General features: G+C 38.7%; 1 protein-coding gene across 4 annotated transcripts in view; it reads right to left on the bottom strand.

The window, feature by feature from the left end:
• CUNH12orf50 (chromosome unknown C12orf50 homolog) overlaps positions 1–19,229 on the bottom strand; it is a 28,821-nt gene that overhangs the window by 5,784 nt on the left and 3,808 nt on the right. For 2 of the 4 annotated variants that reach the window (XM_028783112.1, XM_028783111.1), the window contains exons 4-11: positions 13,801–13,959; positions 12,405–12,482; positions 12,211–12,324; positions 10,012–10,122; positions 3,705–3,809; positions 2,198–2,317; positions 392–496; positions 1–190 (exon numbers count right to left, since the gene is read on the bottom strand). The exon at positions 1–190 is cut by the window's left edge and continues 14 nt beyond it. In XM_028783112.1, the coding sequence (XP_028638945.1) occupies positions 1–190; positions 392–496; positions 2,198–2,317; positions 3,705–3,809; positions 10,012–10,122; positions 12,211–12,324; positions 12,405–12,482; positions 13,801–13,959 (982 nt within the window). The remainder of the gene's footprint in view (positions 191–391; positions 497–2,197; positions 2,318–3,704; positions 3,810–10,011; positions 10,123–12,210; positions 12,325–12,404; positions 12,483–13,800; positions 13,960–19,229) is intronic. The other 2 variants (XM_028783115.1, XM_028783116.1) reach the window with 2 other exon arrangements.

Genomic DNA, 19,229 nt, shown 5'->3' with positions numbered 1-19,229 from the left:
AGTTTGGGTTCCTTGTTGACGTCAGCTTTGTTGTAAGACCCACTCGTGGGCCTGCTTCGGGGAGGGGCGTTCAGTGTGACAGTTCTTACAGCATCTCTTTGAGCATGCGTATAGGAGGCATTCTCGGCATTCCGGTTTTTATTATGATGATGGTAACTCATTTTATGTTTGGGATTTGGGATGTGCACTGCTGTAAAACAAAGGAGGGATGAGGGAGGAAACGGGCCAGATTCACGTTCACAGAAATACATTGTACGTGAAGCAATGGGGTATCAAAACAGAGGATAATCCAAGCTAAAGAACGAAGAATTGGTAAACTTTAAAGTCGACTTTAAGTTATATGAAAGTGAAAAAATGACAATTAGAAATATCAAACGCTTAGATATTGTACCTCTCCGCATTCCAGAGCCAGGAAAGTTCTTTGGTTCATCATAAATCCATTTTCTTTTCTTCACACCTTTAAAATGAGGCTTCCTCACTGGCTGGACATCATTCACTTGGAGAAGATACAAATTTTTACAGTTTTTAAGAGAAACTTGTATCTGAAAAATTACTGAGGTGATAATTACATATCTGTGCTTTCTCACATCAACCAAAAAGCACGTCACTCTAAAACAAGTTTTTAGAACAAAGAACAACTGGTTTTTAAGTGTCAAAAAAAAAGTCCCTCTTGGAAACACATTAATGAGAAAAAATCCTTTTGATGATAAGTTGCTTTCCTTTTAAAAATATGTCTTATTGTTCCCCAAAGGGTGCAGGCTCCTTAAAAGGACAGAAAATTGCACTCCAATCAGAATTACAAATCGCAGTATAATGCTATTTTAAGGTCGCAATTGTTATCTTCAAAATAAATCCTTTTGTATTTTCTAAGCCTGTACTACCATTTCTTTATGCACTAGGTTAATGCATAAAGCACTTTTATTGAATTTTGCCATGCTCTTTGTACGGCATTTTGAGGTTGGAGATATAGATGGTTTGATTGAGCAAGGCTGAATTTTAGAAACTGTAAGATTCCAATCATACTTATCCCACATTTTATGCTGATACACTCATGTTGCATGAATTCTCGTTTTTTTTTTCAAGACTTTCTAAGGAATATTTTTCAGAGCCCTTTAAACCATTGTTATAGAGACATTCTGCTATTTAGAAATTGCCACAAGGAAAATGAGTGGCCATATAGAGATTACAGTAAGCCTCTATTAATAGGCTAGTGGACATCTTTGCCTTAGTCATTAGCTTGAGCTTTAAGACCTCAGAATCTTTGCCTCTTCTCCATACATCCTGCTCATGTCCACTCCCAGACTCCCAACACATAAGACTTTCTAAAGTACCATTAACATGAGTTTCCTGAGGGAAGTAATTATTGTTCTCCTTCAGTGCCTGAGGACCAAGAATATCAAAGAAGGAACAGGAGTTATGTGGTGGTTTAATAGTTATGGCCCACATAAACTCATGTATGTGAATGCTTGTCTCATAGGCAGTGGCACTATTGGGAGGTGTGGTCTTGTTAGAGTGGGTGTGGTCTTATTGGAGGAAGTGTGTCACTGGAAGGGCTGGCTTTGAGGTCTCGTGTTCAAGTTCCACCCAGTGTGGAATCCAGTCTCCTCCTGCTCCCTTTGCATCAAAATGTAGACTTCTCTGCTCCTTCTCTAGCACCATGTCTGCCTGCACACTATCATGCCTCCTGCCATGATGATAATGAACTAAACTTCTGAAGTTATAAGCCAGCCTCACTGAAAAGTTTTCCTTTGTAAGAGTTGCTTTGGTCATGGTGTCTCTTCAACAAAAATGGAAAGCCTAACTAAGACAAGGAAGGAGAGAAGGAACCAAGAAGAGTCCATCAAAGAAGTAGAGCAAAGCACCACTGACAAGGAGAAGCCAAATCAAGAAGAATGATCTACAATAACTACAAAGCTGCCAGTATATTACATGACGAACAAAGTCCAACGTGATATGTTAAGTGACCTTCTGCGGGGGCAGTTTGCATCCATGTCAGTATGCACCTAAACTAGTGGATATAACTGCTTACGACCTATCACAATCTGTACTCTGAACTGAAAAATAACATGTTTACTACTTAGTGCAGACTTTTTAAACCATACTTTTCCCTTATCCCTTCTTTTTATTCCCTTTTCAAATATTATTTCAAATAAGAAAAGTACACCCAAAATAAGATGAATAAAGGGATAGGACTTACTTGAAGAGGGGTTCTCTCTGCACTTCATGCTGATATTCTCAGTGGCATTTAAAACATGTGTTGTAGGCATGAGACGAGTATTTAGAGGATGCTTTGGATGAAGACCATTCTTGCTTTCTTCTATGTAAGTTAAGAGGATAAAATATTAGTCAGTATTAGAAGCACTTCAGATGGGTTCCCCTATTACGTGTATGTAGGTAAAATTTTCTGGTTGTCAACCTATCCCTCAAGTACTGATAAAACTTTAAAAACAAACAAACAAACAAACAAACAAACAAACCAACAAACTAAAACTAGCTATCATTCCAATACAACAGTGGGAACTCTGTGCCAACATTTTGACGTCTCCTTGAGAATTTTTTTTGGTTTTTTAGTCAATCACGTATATTTCTAGGAATGAGCCCAGTTAAGTTCTCACAACACTAGACCCACCTTCATTTCCCCTGTGCATAGCAAGAGGGGCTAGCCAAAAAATTTCCCCAGTTCTGAGGACTTCTAAACCTGTGCTGTTTCACATAATTGCCAGTAGCCACGTGTCTGTTTACTACCCGCTGTTGGGGCTAGTGCAGTTAAAAAGCTGAGTTTAGAGCTTTGTCAATTATAATTAAATTAGGCGCTCACACATAGCTAGCTATCGGCCTTAAAACTAAACTTAAAACTAGCTGTTTTTTTTTTCTTCACATGAATGTCATTAACGGATTAGATGTAAAAAATTAACTCCAAATATGAGACATATTTTCTTTTAAATATTCTACTAAATCACTTGACACAAATGTCTTTTCCTATGCATCTGGCTACCAGAGCACTGTCAGCTGCAGACAGGCAAAGTAGCACAGAGCTCTAGAGATGTTTACTATAGCTATAAAAGAGCATAGAGCAGAGGGCAACCTGCAGGTTGCAACCCCTTTCACCAGGAGGTGGGAGGGGGCGGCACGGTCACATCTCAGATGTTCTCCATATCATGTGTTTATATTGTGATTCATAACAGTATTAAAGTTACAGCTATGAAGTAGTAATAAAAAGGCCATTTTATGGTTGGGAGGGTCACCACAACATTAGGATCTGTATTAAAGGATTGCAGCATTGGGAAGATTGAGAACCACTCTGGAGTATTCACAGGTTGTAGTTAGCGATTATTATATAACATGTATATCACTCATAAGAATGAGTCTCTTCACAGTGTTTCTAAGGAAATCCAGTCATTCTGCTTTAAGTTGCTAAAAGAAAACTTGAAAAGTTATTGCTATTTAAGAAGGCTGGTCACTTTATAGCTGGAGGACTCCTCCAACAGACAGACTTTTCAGACTAGGAAGCAGGCTATAAAACTTTAAACAATTAAGTACACAGCCAGTCTAGAGCCTTGGGGCTCTGGTGTCCTATTTAGTACTTTTTGATGTATTATCTTTTGATTACATTTGGTTTTCATAACAGCTAAGGTGTCTGGTTAATTTCTCTACCCGAAGCACAGATGGGTCAACGTTATAATGTTATAATGAGATTCAATTACCTTTGGCATTTGAGCATTTTGAGGTGGTTTCTTTGTCTTCAGCTAATGCTTCACTTTCATCCACTCCAAGAAATGTGATCCTCTGTGGAGCATAGCAGTCACCTCCTGGAATAAAACTGTACAGTCAGGGGCAGCAATAGCAGAAAGAGGCACATGATTACCTTTCAAGATAGTAATGATCGTCACTATATCCCTGTTCTCTCTAACAGAGCGATTGAACACTTTTCTCTAACAGAACTATCTTTAGCGCATCTAATGTACATTTCATATACAATCTCCAGATATATGAAGGCAGTTTCATTTTTCCCAGAGCTTCTATTATTTTTTTCAAAATAAATAAGCAGAGTTGCTTTAAAGACTACATATATCATTAATGGTACCTTCACCATGCAATTTATTTTATTAAGCAAACAAACTGTTTTGAATAACCACTTGTCTCTGTGTGTGAAAGATGTGTTTATGTATACACGTACACCTGTGTGCATTTGTGTGTGTGTGTGTGTGTGTGTGTGTGCATACCCATGCAACATATGTAAAGATCAAAGGACACTCTGATTTCAGGTGTTGGTCTTCACCTTCCACTATGGTTGAGACAGTAATTCTTATTTGCCAGGCAAGCTATCCCAACAGTTTCCAAGGATCCTTCTATCTCCAGCCCCCATCTTGATGTAGAAACACTGAGATTACAGACATATAAAATACATTTATGGCCTTGTGTAGGTCCTTCCGATCCCCATTCTTACTGCCAAACAGTTTACTTAATGAGCCATCTCTTGAGCCTCTAAGTAACCTTCTTTAAAAATAATATTCAGATGAGAATGTAGCTCAGTGGAGGAGCTCTTGCCTAGCATGTCCAAGGCTCTGTCAGCCTTAATCCCCACTGTGACAAAAGTAGACGTTAAAAACATGATTATGGAATAACCTGTGAACAAAATCAAGATGTCTCTAGGGGTGAAACATTGGCTCTTATATATTAAGATGATGGTGTAATTGGACTTAAGGTCTGCTCATAAAAGGGAATTGAAGGATGGTAATAAAAACCTCATCAACTCCCTGTGACTCGTAGAGTTATGAAACCAACTTATTCTACCTTCCTAAATCAGCATAGTTCCTAACTGCATCCTAAAGACACAAATAAGTATAGCTAACTGCATCCTAAAGACACAAATAAGTATAGATCTCACCCCTCAAACAAGAAGCTTCTCTTTACAGCAAGCGGTGATCATTACAGAAAGTTATACAGGTCAAAACACAGAGACTTACGGATGGTAGGGTTCCCAGCCCCAAATACATCTCTAGCATACTCCCTACACCTAAGGCTCAGGAGACATCATGGAAGAGGGATATAGAGAGTCAGAGGACCAGCACATTTGCAGGCAACATTTTTTATATATGACAGTGAAACTGCATTCAGGAAATATCAACAACGTGGTCACCTAAACAAGACCTGCACAATACCAACTGGCATAACTATATACATGGGAGAAGTCTCACAAGATTCTACCACTTGATGAAGAGCTATAGGTAATTTATGACTACCTGAGATGAGCCCCCTGAGAGGTTATCTAATCCCAAGAGGTCAGTCCTAGACTCATACACATGTGAACAACAGGAAGTGAACCTGCAAGTTGTATTCATACATACATCATACATACATACATACATACATACATACATACATCATACATACATACATATATACATACATGCATGTGTGTGTGAAACAATACTAAAAAAAGTCATGAATTTGAAGGGTGAGGGGACACAGTTGGAGGGGTAGAGGAGAAGGAAATATGAGTATTCACATGGAATTTTCAAAAACCTTTAAATAAAAATTAGTCAAATCAAAAATGTAAATATAATAATAGTAATATAATGATATCTGACACTCATGGAGTATTTTTCTCTGTTTCAGAACCTCTTTTGAGTATTTTAAATGACTTATTAAATTTTATTATTTCCCTATAGTCCCAACGTTGACTACTAATTTAGGGCATGTTTACTATGGTTTAGCAGTAAAACACATTGCTGAAACATTTTGAAATATAACGAGTTAAAAAATATATAACTTTCACAAATTATATCATATGAAGTTTTCCTCCACTTGAAGAAAAATCTTACATATAATTTATGTTTTGAACCAAAATGGAAAAACAACATTTGTCTCTATTGCTGTCTATTTAGAGTTGGCTCCCTCTTCTAGCCTCCTAAGTTTATGTAAAACAAATAATAAAAGTTGCAGAAAGAATTCTAATTTCTGCTTCATGAGGTCCTGATCCATCTGTGCTGAGATTTTGGCTGGCCTGATCCTGTGAAGATCTTGGGAATGCAGTCACAGCTTCTGTGCATGTGCACACGCATGCTTGTATGTGTGTATGTGCACACACACACACGTACATTTGCATGTGTGCATGTGAGTGTTCGTATGTGTATTATAGTGCTGTTGTGTCAGGCAAATACTGTTTTGCCCCAGACATTCACTACCTCTGCCTTTCTCAGTCTTTTTACCTGATGTCACATGGTCATCACTGAGCCTTGGTGTGAAGGCATGTGATGCAGATGACAGTGGAACTGAGCGCTCTACCACCTCTTTTTTTCCCATATCAATGATTCGTGAGTCTGTGTATTAATCTCTATGGGTTTGCACACACACACACACACACACACACACACTGGAAAGGAGCAAAATGGGGGTATACATGATCAAAATACATTATTTGCATATATGGAACGCTCAAACAACAAAATGTATCATCAAAAACATAACTTTGAGAGTCTCAAGCACTAGTCAGAGATCTGTGTACTGTTTGGGAGACAAAATCTGGAATGTTAGCCTCCCCAGGGTAGAGATATCTTAATGGCTAGCCCAAGTAAGCTCTCAGTTAAACCCAGAAAGATTAGACTTTAGAAGCAATGGCCTTGTCTTTGAAATGACCACTATAACATGAAAGAAAAGACAAACAATATATCACCTATCATGACCCTCTAAATAAGGCCTCAATACCACACCAAATAGAGTCAAAGTGATCCAGTACTGTACCACTTGCTGTGCAGAGAAATTTGTCTATGGGAAAAGAAACCTCAGCCAAACATTACATAGTATTTTACTTGCAATGTCCAGCACCTAATTAAAACTGAGAAGATATGCTAAGAAACACAAAAGTTCATCAAAAGGATGAAAAGGATCTAAGTATTGTGAATCATGACAATAGAAAAAAATAACATGACAATTACAAAAAAAAGGAGAGGAAAAGAAAAACATGATCAAGACTTTAGGTAGAAAATTCTTTAAGAGATCATTGAGGAGGTAGAATCTTATACGAAAAGGGAAGGATAATAAGCAAGACATCAGGTCAACAAGAGGGATCCAGTTGTGTCTACAGTAACTAATAATAAAAAGCTAATTTTAAGAGCTACTGAGAGAAAACAGAACTTGACAAAAGAGAAGTTAAGTTAGCCTGCTAAGTTCATGGAAATGTGTTCAATGTCATTGATAATCAGGAAATAACAAAGGATAGGACAATGAGGTATCACAAGCTAGCCAACAGCTTGCCGTGGTGACATGTGTGCAGGAGAGCTAGCCAGGATGGTGTGAGCACAGGGGAGCTGGTCCTCACTGCAGACAGGAGAACTGGCCTTGCTCCTTACCTGAGTGAAGTGAGAAAGCTTTCCCTGGTGGTGTACGTGCCAGAGAGCTGGTGGGCTGTCCAACTCAGTTATCGCCCAGGCCCAGACCCATGGCTTGGAGCTGGCCTGCTCCAACATCTATCCCATCTATGAACTATGAGAGCATATCAAAGGACCGATCCTACAGAACCAAAGCTGCGTGGGATCTTCATGACACAGGGTAAGAACAGGATATCCAAGAGAAATCCCAGTGAGGATCCAGTATTGACAGTGTAGCAGAAGCCAGAGACCTCAAACCAGACCCATGACTCATTGCACTTAACAGTTGTAAGTGAAGTTGTCTGACCAAATGACCATGTGGCACGCCATGATACACTGTAGTTTCTATGGCAAGAATATTTATGTGTGTGTGTGTGTGTGTGTGTGTGTGTGTATAATTGTAATGAGCATATATGGAGGGATGGGATGAATAGGATTGGAGTACAGAATGTGAAATTCACAAAAATAATCAATAAAAATTTTAAAAAGTAAAGAAAAAAGAATTTGGCACAGGGGGTGGGGGTTCCAAGCTGGAAACGATGTCTATGCTCTCTGGTACTTTTCACAAACACCACACCGAGTAGTAAGGAATTTGAATTCTCAACTGTACATGTTTCTCGCTGAGATCCAACAAGGTGATAGACTCAGGGTTCTCATTTGTGTTTTCATCATTCAGAAATGACCACAGGATGGGACTTTCAGGAAGACAACACAGCATTGTGTCATCACTATAATGCAAGGGAAGTTGCAAGGGCTCTGAATCCTAACACTGGTTCCTGCCTTGTGGCACAGCATCAGCAGTCACTTAATGCTCTGAACTCTGTTTCTTCTCTAAAAAGCAGTTTAATATTTGCTCATGAGAATACTCTTGCTTTCTCATTCTCTTTCTCCCCGCTCCCTTTCCCATCCTCTCTCCTCTCTCTTTCTCTGTATGTGTGTTCAGAAAGAAAGGAATACATATATAGACTGTTTTAAATAGGGACAGGTAAATACATATATGCTCTACCTTCGTATTTACTTATGAGTGTGTATGTATGAGATTTACACAGCAATGTCAAAGAGCTACCGCAACAGTCAACAATGTGACTATGTCTCAAACAACTCAGATACTGAACTAAAATACTCAAACTAAAGGAATCCAAACTCTACATTTCCACTTAAATAACAATTAAAAATGCAAAACTCAACTGGTGGCAGTTACCAATGAGTGGGGACTATTGTTTTAACTGGAACGAACCCTCCCTTAGTGACTGATGATAAAAAGCGAATTTTAAGTAGTACTGAGATAGAACAACCTGACCAAAGAGGGCATCAAGGTAGCCAAAGAGTTCATGACAATACAGAAACATAGATAAGTATGTATGTGGAATTTTCCCAAGCTATCTATCTCAGAGTAGCATGCTTCATTAAATTCAAAGCTCAAGAATACATTAAAATATTAAAACTAAAAACAATGCCTTACAGGTTTAAATTGAATCTGGAGTCACTAGCTATAATTATGAAATTTACCATCTTCCTCTCAAGATGTTCTATCTACTGTTCAAAGAATTGAATTATCATTTTAAAGTGTGTTAATCTCATATACAAAGACCCAGGGGATGTTTCCAATTGAATCCTATGGTATCTGGAGAATCAGCAAGACTCACTATGTCAGAAGCCCAATCTCCCAGATGAATGGGAAACTTAACATCCTTCAGTATTGCTGCTAAGCAACGTATTACTCACAGCATTATGATGAAAGTGCAAAGACACTCTCTCATTCCCTACATCCCAGCAAAGCAAAAAATACATGTGAAGGAAGACCATGCTTTACAGGAAAGAGTTAGCTTATCAATGACTGAAAATAATCTGTTCCCACCCACCCAAAAAAATGGCATATGGCTTAGTAATATTTTGCCAAAGTGGAAAATTAGGGCTTGTCAGAAGAAGTGGATTGCCAGATTTGCACCCTGGCTCTCATTAGGTCTATAGCATAAAAGTGAAGAAGAACGCATCAACGTAGCCCAATGAGGAGAGGTAGACAGAAGACAGTGGCTGAACACCAGGCCTGTGGAGAGCATCACCATCATGCTCCAGCCTTGATGACATGTGGTTTTCTTTTGCATGCACTTTTCTTCTCTGTCTTGTTTTTACGTTGTTATTTTTTCGCACATCTGAAAAAGGTGTCCACATTTTCTCAAGAGCTTAAAGTTTCTATCAGAGGATGGATTTTCCCATATGCTATTGGGCAATAGTCTTAAAATATTTAAGCTATGATAAACAATGAGAATGTGTGTCTTGGTGTACACGGTACATATATTCAGATATCACAACCTCGGCTCTCTCCAAGTGTTTATTAGCCACCTCCCCTGCACTTGGCTCTGAGTTAGCATATTATTGCATGTGCTTGATATCTGAATTAGTTGTAGCCTGGAGTTAAGCATGCACACATTCCGGCCAAATGCCTTGTAACGGTAGAGAAGCTGGAATGCCCCATACATCGAGTGTAAATTTTCCCAAGGCATTTGGTAGAGATATCAACCTTTCAGGGCATCTTATTTTATGACGTATCTCAAAATTCTTGCATCAAACAGGAAACAACAAAAAATTAAGGACAAACCCTTAGTTCTGGAAATAATGTAATTGGAGCCATCCATCTCACCTCCATTTTCAAAAGCAGCAATGTCAGTCCTTGGTTTCCTATCCAGTGATGTTTTTGCCTCCCCCGCCCTTTCAAACAGGCTAAACTTTGTTGGAACTGTAAGACCATCTCCTAGGAAAGGGAAGAAAGAAAAAGTCACTCCAGTAACCAGTCCATTATAAATAATATTGCAATAGAATTCACAGTGACAGTTAAACTTAAAAATTAACGTACACACTATGATCTGGTGAATGGTACACAAGCACATTAAATTCAAGCTAATTTTGTGAATAACAAAAATGTAGAAGTTTTTTCTCCTATTTGGGTTGGTAACTAAATGGCAATTTGAGTTTTAACAATCTTACACCATTGCATGTTCATAATATGTTTAGTGTATTTGGTGTTTTACTCTAATGAATTTGAAATATTTAGTATCTATTTCTTCATGATTAATTTAGCAAACAGTGTTACAGCCTAAAAAATCCAAAGATACTTAATAATTAAATTATCCTCAAAGGATAGTTATTAAATTAGTCTCATGGTTTTTCATTGTATATTCCAGATAATCTACTTTGAAAATAAACCGTTGACTTAAAAAATGCAAAACACAAACAAAAAATAAAACAAACAAAAATGGTTGCCCAATGCAGCATGAGTTCCTAAATAGGATAATTTACCAAGAAGGAATAAATCCACTTTGTAGATACCAGTATCATTGCTGGAGAAATTTTTTGGAGGGGATCCAGAAATAATAACAATGTATTGAAGGAAATTTCCTGATTTTGAAATTTTTGCTATAGTTTTATAAGAATGAAGAACACCATATTGTCAACTTACTTTCAGCACTTCAGAAAATCATAGTGGAGGTGTTCCTAATTGCTCTAATAGTAATTAAAAACCCAGATGTAGTAAAATAGTAACATTTTCTGTCAATTTAAGTCACGGATTCTCAACCTATATGTTGAGACCTCTTTGGCACTGAATGATCCTTTCACAGGGCTTGCCTAAGATGGTCAGGAAATAGATCTTTACATTAAAATTACTAACAGGGACAAGATTAGTAATGAAGTAAAATAACTTTATTGTTACCACAATGTGAGAAACTGTATTAAAGGGTCTCACCTTTAGAAAGGTTGAGAACCACTGTTCTAAGTGTACAGAAAATACAAGAGTTAACTTTTGAAAGCAATTCAAAGCAATATTTACATTATTCAAATGCACATATCATCTGTCTTATAACCTTACATTTGTAATTTTGATCAGGAGGTGTGTCTTTTGTTTTTGTCTGATTGTTTTAAGGTTTCTCAAGTCTGGTTAGTACAAGCCCCGGCCGGCTCTACCTTCCGATGGTCTACTACTGCCACCTTCTGCCAAGCACTTGCTACATAGGGAAGGAAGGAGGTACAGATCTCTGTTCTGTATCCAACTGACCAACCTCAGCCTTTTCATCTCTTTTCTCTGTTGTCCTTTGTCTCTGATCGCTCCTCTCTCTGTGAGTCTTCCCTCCTTCCTGACCTCCAGAGAAGCAGGGAGCAGACTTCTACTGCTGCACTATGTACACTTAAGCTCACTCTAAAGACAGAAAACCCACATAAACTTATAACACCTGTGTTCTCTTTTCAAGCTCTTGCTTTTCCATAGATAATACAAATGCTCTTTGTCTTGCTTTTAAGGACAAGATGCTGAGCAGAAGCGCTCAGACCTGCTTAAAGGAAATGCATCATCAAAGGAGGAGTCTGTTACTTATACATCAAAATGGCCTTAACATTGCCTGGTACACACACACAAAAAAATGTTCATTCAACAGACAGACTGGCATTCTGCCATTAGCATCATTTTGTCACCTCACTTTTGTCCACTCTGATCTGGGTTCCCCTTCCCATTCAAAATAAAACATCGAGTTCTGCTCCTCTGAAAGATTTATCGATGAGGCAGAAAGGAAAATTATTTACAGAGTTCCTGTGTGGAGTGTGAAAGCTACCTGCATCTGTGAAGTCTGTTCATTTGGTGGGGTTCCTCTGGGGAAATATCATTACATTAATAGCATCCTTTTGTAGGAAATTTGGGTCATGCAGTAGAAAGCATCTTTCTCATTCACAAACTGGATGTATTATTTATCATTTTATCCCTGCTCTAGTGTACACCGCACTGAATAATTCAGCATCTATTCATTAAGTGTCTCTTGCATATCACTTTGAATATTGCCAGCTTGTTTCTTACCTTCTTGTAATTCACTGCCATTTTCCAAAGGTTTTTCTAACTCTTTCTCCACTGCAGGAGCTATGCTTTTTGATGCTGGGATGTCTGGAGGAGCATGGAATCTGTAGTATTCACCTAGACTCCCATGAGAAAAGACTGGTTAGCATGTGGCTCATATCAACCACTGGAAATTCCACAAAAGTGTGACTTCTTACCAGATTTATAACACATCTCCTTTATTGCTCTTTTCTCTTCAATTTCTTCAGGAGTCTTTGTCCATAAACTAGAAGCATCTATAGGATATATTTTTTTAATTAAATTAGCCCAAATCCAAATAATCTTAAAATTTATAAACCAGAGAGAAAAAAATCCCCCAATATTGTTTTTGTGTGTAGGTTGTTCTTTAATGTTTGAAATAAAAAGTACAATCTCTTTTTTCAAGATGCCTCCTTGTTTAGTATTTGAAAGAATCACTGAAGAGAAATGGTGTATTTTATGTTCTATATCCAGAAATGAGAGGCTGAAAGTACAGATGCTCTGAGATGCGGTGTGGTGGAGCATGTCAGCAGGAGAGAGTAATTGTATATGCCTGGCCAAAAGAATGGTGAAGATTTCTGCAAATTCCCAAACACAGAAGTTGTAGCAGTGTGTACCCACAGAAAGATGCATCCCAGGGCAGAGACAAAGAAAATTTGTTTTTACAGGTGTTTATCTGAAGTTTATCCGTGCAGTGATGACATCGGAAAGGAAGGAAGGACCACAACACAGCACATGTGGGTCCTAATCTTGTCCATACTTCTCTAAGGAATATCAGGGATGAAGTAGATGGCAGGGCTTTATAAATTCCAAGCTACTCTCCGGATCATTAAAACTCTGCCATAGCCTGACCAATACAGATGCAGCTGCTCACAGCCAACCACAGGACTGAGCATAGGGACCCCAATGGAGGAGTTAGGGGAAGGACTGAAGGAGCTGAAGGGGTTTGCAACCCCATAGAAAGAACAACAGTATCAACCAACCAGAACCCCCAGAGCTCCCAAGGACTAAACTACCAACCAGAGTACACATGGAGAGACCTATGGCTCTGGTTGCATATGAAGGAGAGGATGGCCTTGTCAGACATCAACGGGAGGGGAGGCCCTTGGTCTTGTGAAAGCTCAGTGGCCCAGCATAGGGGGATGCTGGGGCTATGAGGCAGTAGTGGGTGGGTGAATGGGAGAGCACCCTCATAGAAGCAGGGAGATGGGATAGGGAGTTTGCAGAGGGAAACTGGAAACTGGGACCACATTTGAAATGTAAATAAATAAAATAACCAATTAAAAGGGGAAAATTCGGAGGAGTGAATGTTATGAGAAATAAATGTATGTATGTCAATGTCAGGGCAGTTGTCTCTTATGAGAGAGTTTGTACCTTTGTAAGTATAGGTACAAACGTAAATGTGAGATATGTCTCCTGATCACCATACAACAGAACCTCTCAGGACAATATATAGATCTCGAAAGAAAGCATGATCTGAATATATTGCATGTGAAACCTCTAATAGTTGAGGAGTATGTAGAAAATACTGAGAGTTTTGATATGTGTACTGCATCCAAGAAAGAGGGTACTAACCATTTGGTTCCTCTTCCTCTTCCTCCTCTTCTTCAAAGTTAGTTTTTAAAACTAATGGATGATGAATAGGTCTTGATACGTTCTCCATGGGTTTCAGAGGTTCCTGACTCTGGGTTGAGGGTGGGCTTCCTTCCTGACTTTCTTTCTGTAAGGTGGTATCTACAGAGAAAACCCAACATTTTAGTCTGTTCAACCACTATTGCTAATCCATTCAGTGACCACCCATTCTTTGTTATTTTTTCATTATTTGCTTTTTTTAAAAAAGATAGAAATGGTCCAATGTCTTCTGGATTCCATAGAATTACTATGCTCATAAATGCACAGTAGCTGTGGTTGCCTGAATAAGACCTGTTCAAAATCAAGTCTGTCAAGTTTCCAGTATGGAGAGGCTAGAGGTTCCCAAGGACCCTTCCCTAACTGAGGAACTATTGATGGTTAATGATTTCTAGAAAGATGGATGACTTTTTTTTTTATAAGTGTGAACCTTAGTAGGTTGATCACATTCCAGTGGATGGCCACACACACATGAGTACATGAATAATAGAAACTGGTCTTGATAAGTTATTTTAAAAATGAGTAGAAATGGGCTGGAGAGATGGTGGCTCAATGATTAAGAACATTGTCTCTTCTTCCAGAGGTCCTGAGTTCAAATCCCAGCAACCACATGGCAGCTCACAACCATCAGCTACAGTGTACTCATTAAATAAATAAATAAATAATAAAATAATAATAAATAAAATAAAAATAAATTTTTTAAAAAGGTGAGTAGAAATGTGAGAGATGGAGAGACAATTTGAGAGGAGCTGAGTATTGGCTGGTGAATATGACGCAGAAGGAGGGACTAACTACAGGAGGCAGCAGTTTGAGAAACCAGATAACTGACCACAGTTATCCGAAGGTCACAGTGCTGAAAGAGGCATTTATGGTTAAGGATAACTGAGTTATGGTTAAGTTCCACGCCTTCTGAGCCATCTGTAGAATTGCCATTAATACTGCATGCACGGAAAAGCAGGTTTTTTATAGCATTTACTTCCAACAGGCTTTTCCCATTACACAGCTTATCTTAACCATCTCGGTTAATTTACAATGGTAATGACGATGGTGGTAATATTGAATAATAGACATGAAGCTGATACATTTTGGAACCAACCCCATGGAACAGACACGGTTGCTGTATCATACAGATGAGACAACTGTGCCACAGGGAGTTGTCCAACATCATGTTGTCAAGTGTGTGTAGTAGGCTGAGGATTTTAACCCAGTGTAACACGTAACCCGTGATCTTCATCTTTTGCTAATTTTACTTCCAAAGTCTATGTCTGGCACTTCTGGACCAACAATAGCTTATGGAAAGACACCTCCAAGCCAAGATCAGGGGAAGGAAAACCTGCATCTGTGATCAGCATCAGCTCTGTCCTTAATCTCTTCTGTTATGTAAGCCCCAGATTTCTAGCGTTCGCTTAAATCCAATAAAATTGTGATTCTCTTCCTAAAGCTAGCAGTGGGGTGCAGTTGGCTCAGGTCAGCCTTTGAGGACTGAGTGTTAAATTTCATTGAATACGGGTATGTGAAACTCCACACCAACATGAAGAGAACCACAATCGACTCAGATTTGATAATTCACCTAGAGCATAGATGTGATCTACAGTGGCAGATCAGCTGATGAGGAATGACACCTCATCTTGGAAGAGTACAGCTGGTGATGTAGATAGCATCCTGCAGCAATATCTTACCTTCTTTAAATGTGCGATCTAGTAGGTCTCAATGCACCAAATGAAAGCTGAAAATACTTTTCACTGCTTGTCTTTTTCAATATCTAAGTTTTATCTTGTCTTGGCCCAAAAAACATCATTGTGTATCGGCTACATATGCTTTGTATTAACTTATCCATTATCAGCTGTGTCTCTTCATAATTTATACTATATCCATCTTGAATGTAAAAGTAGTTATATGTACTTAATGAAACAAAGGTAGGTATATTTTTTTCATAAATGTACATATGACAATCCAATGATCTAAGGTAAAAAGATTTAAGATTCTAGTTCTGATAGACATAGAACTTGATAGACTTTGCTACAAATATTGTAGCAATTATCAAGCCTGCCAAGAATCAATTTATATCTTCTAGAGTATTCAATATTTCTAAAATGAATAGGTAATATATTAGCGCAATATTTTTTAAAATTATTTTATTTATTTATATTCCAGTTGTTGCCCCCTCCCGGTCTCTCTCTCATAGTTCCTCATCTCGTTCCTACTCCCTTTTGACTTTGAAAGGGTGCTCCTGTCACCACCAGACTTCCCCCTTCCCTGAGTCCTCAAGTCTCTTGAGGATTAAGGGCAACAGATATATTTTTTAAAGCCTTTGATAGTTGGTATGTTTGGGACACAAAGGTTGATATGTTTAAATCTTTGGCTCCAGTGTGCTGGCATGAGGTGGTGACACTTTTAAGAAGGGAGGACAATGAGACGGAATAACATCATGAAACTGCCATTCTCGTGAACAGATTAATGCTCTCTCTTGCACAAGGGTCAGGTGTTCTGAGATTCATTCAGTTCCCATGAGTGGATTGTTTTAAACGTGGGGCTGGCATCTTCCCTTGTGGTATTTGCACCTGTACATTTCCTTGTACTTCTCTGCTATATTGTGATGTAGCTGAGAGACCATCACAGGGCATCTGTACTGTGTTGTTTAGACATGGGTCCACTAAATTTATAAGGCAGACCAACCCTTTTCTCTATATTCTAATCAGCCTCTGGTACTTTGTAACTCCAAACAGACTAAAACAACAGTTTACATAGTACCTAGACATTTAATTCTCTTTCTAGAGTATAGAACTGGGTCGGAGCCGAGGAAAACATTACATGAAGGAGTTTTGAGCTTAACATGATTAATTTCCAAGATTTCCCAGGGTAGAATTGTTGAGAGGTAATATTACAGCATTGTTAAGTTTACAACCTAGATTCTCAGTCTCCTGGAGCTTTTATCTATAAGGAAACATTAGAGAATAAATAGTGCACATAGCAAACAAGTTCTACTGCATCTGAGAAAGTCATGGGATGTAGCAAACAAGAAATAGAGGACAAGATTGGAGGACTGTACGGAAAAGGAGGCTACATTTTAATTATGGTGCTAATTAAAGGTGCTAATTAAAGGCAATATTTGATTTGGAGAAATAGCATAGATTGTCATAAAGATGTTGAGGAAAGGGCACGTCATGAAAAACCCTGCTGCAGGACTATACTAAGCTACTCTAGGAAAGGCAAGAAGGGGAACATACAGTTGAGGCAGGAGGCGAAGTACCTGGGTACCAGGGAGCTAAATGAGAGCATGATCAAATAACTCCCAGAATTCAACTTCTGTAGGACGCTGACCTCTCTGAATAAGATGAAAAGACACTGGAGGATTCTGAATAGAGGAGTAAAATCTTCTTGATCTAGGACTCTAGGTGCTGAGCTTTGAATAGACATGAACAGAGATAAAGCAATGAAATCAGGGGCTGCTGTGACAATACAGTTATGAGACAATAATAGTGGCTTGACCTATGGGAAGCCTGCACAGATGATGGGGAAGTCTGACTCTGGATGTTAGAATTATGTTTCTGCATGGATTAGATGTGGGAGACTGACAGAAGTTCCAGAGAGAGATTTAGATATACTAAGCAACTACAAGGATGGGCTGACCATCATGATGAGAACAGCTATGGGCTGAGCAGTTTGAGAAAGTATAGATTAAAATCATAATGTCAGTAGTAAGAATGTTAAGCGTGAAATGTTGGTTAGTCCAAAAAGTCAAGAGATAAAGAAGAAATTGAATCTAGACATCTAATAGCTGTGGGAAGGGAGAAATCTAGATCTGGAGTGGTTATATAAACTTCAGAGCATGAGTTACTGAAGCCATAAGCTTGGGACTAGAGAGACAACTCAGGGACATCTAAAACCATGTCCTGCACAACTATTCTGGCAAGAGTTCAGATCCTAGCACCCATATGCCAAGATGGAGTCTTGAGATGACTTGGAACTCTATTTCTTTAGGATCTAACATCTTCTTCTGGCCTCTACATTGACACAGGTAGGTGCATTCTAACACACACGTGGATTTACACTCACAAAGGCTTGCACAGAAATAAATAAAATAAATGAATAGAAAAGAATTACTAGTTAGAGGAAGGAAGGGGTACAAAAGTGAAGAGGGGGACAAGATAATAAAGAGGAGTGACAATGATCGTGTCCATGCGTGACAATATAGGCAAACCCATAGTTGTGGATAACTAGCATGTGGTAATAAACATTAAGAAATAAAAATAAGACTGTATAATATTACAAGACATGAGATAGAAAGACAGAGAGTCAATGACCGACTCCTTGGATACTATTCATGAGGAGTAACTGGCAAAGGTAAGTCACAAGAGATACAGAATGAAGCCATCTTAGACTAGGTTAAAATCCTCAGCCTGTCACACACACTTGATAACGTAAAGGTGGGAAACTCTCTGTGTCACAGTTATCTCATCTGTATGATACAGCAACAGTGTCTGTGCCATGGGGTTGCTCCCAAAATATATCAGCTTCACGTCTATCACTTAATATTGCCACCATTATCATCATCATTGTAAATTAACTGAGATGGTTAAGATAAGCTGTGATAAACAGATTAGGAAGTGTCTGAAAAACATTGGTTGCCAGGGAGACTCATGGAGAGGGTATTACAGGAATGATTAAGGAATTAAAAACATGCATGGGCTAGGGTGACAATAGAGCACACATATTTCATACTGAAATTACCAAGAATTAATAAAGTGGTTCTAATATGAGGACTCTGTGTTGCATATTGCTGAAAACAATGAGAGGACGTAGAAGGATGTAAGCAAAACCAAAAGACATGACACCAAGGAACAAAACCTTACAAATCATTAACACCAGATTCATGATGGATAGTGTTAGAAAGAAGTGTCAGAAATAGTCTGAAATTGACAGCAAGGACCAAGAAAAATCCCTTACCTCTCATCAGAGCTGGTGGTCTTTGAGATTTAGAGGAGAGAGAGTGTGGTGGGGGCAACCAAGAGTGAAGAGTCCTATAGGAGAGCTAGAGTCCTCAAAAGGAAGAACTTCTTACATAAAAGTGTGAAGATGAGAGGACAATTCAGAGACAGAACTGTGTCGACCAAGGAGAAGAATGAGCCAAAACAAAGGAAGCCCAGGCACGGACCACTTTAGAGCCTCTTGTGCTGACTGACATGAAAAGAAAAGCCAGCATGCTATTAGCTCTATTCAAAATATAAAACATGCAAGTGAATGTTGAGCCTGTGCTGGTTGCATAGTGTTGTGACTCTCTCTCTCTTTCAAAGATCCAGGACTATTTAATGACACTGGGCATCATCAGTCTACACATCCCTTTAGTATCTCATCATGAGCTGTAAAATGCTTAG

Source organism: Grammomys surdaster, unplaced genomic scaffold (genome assembly GCF_004785775.1).
Source record: "Grammomys surdaster isolate TR1022 unplaced genomic scaffold, NIH_TR_1.0 958, whole genome shotgun sequence".
NCBI classification, from domain to species: Eukaryota; Metazoa; Chordata; class Mammalia; order Rodentia; family Muridae; genus Grammomys; species Grammomys surdaster.
Note: the sequence above shows the minus strand (reverse complement) of the source record. Positions and strands in the feature narration are given on the sequence as shown.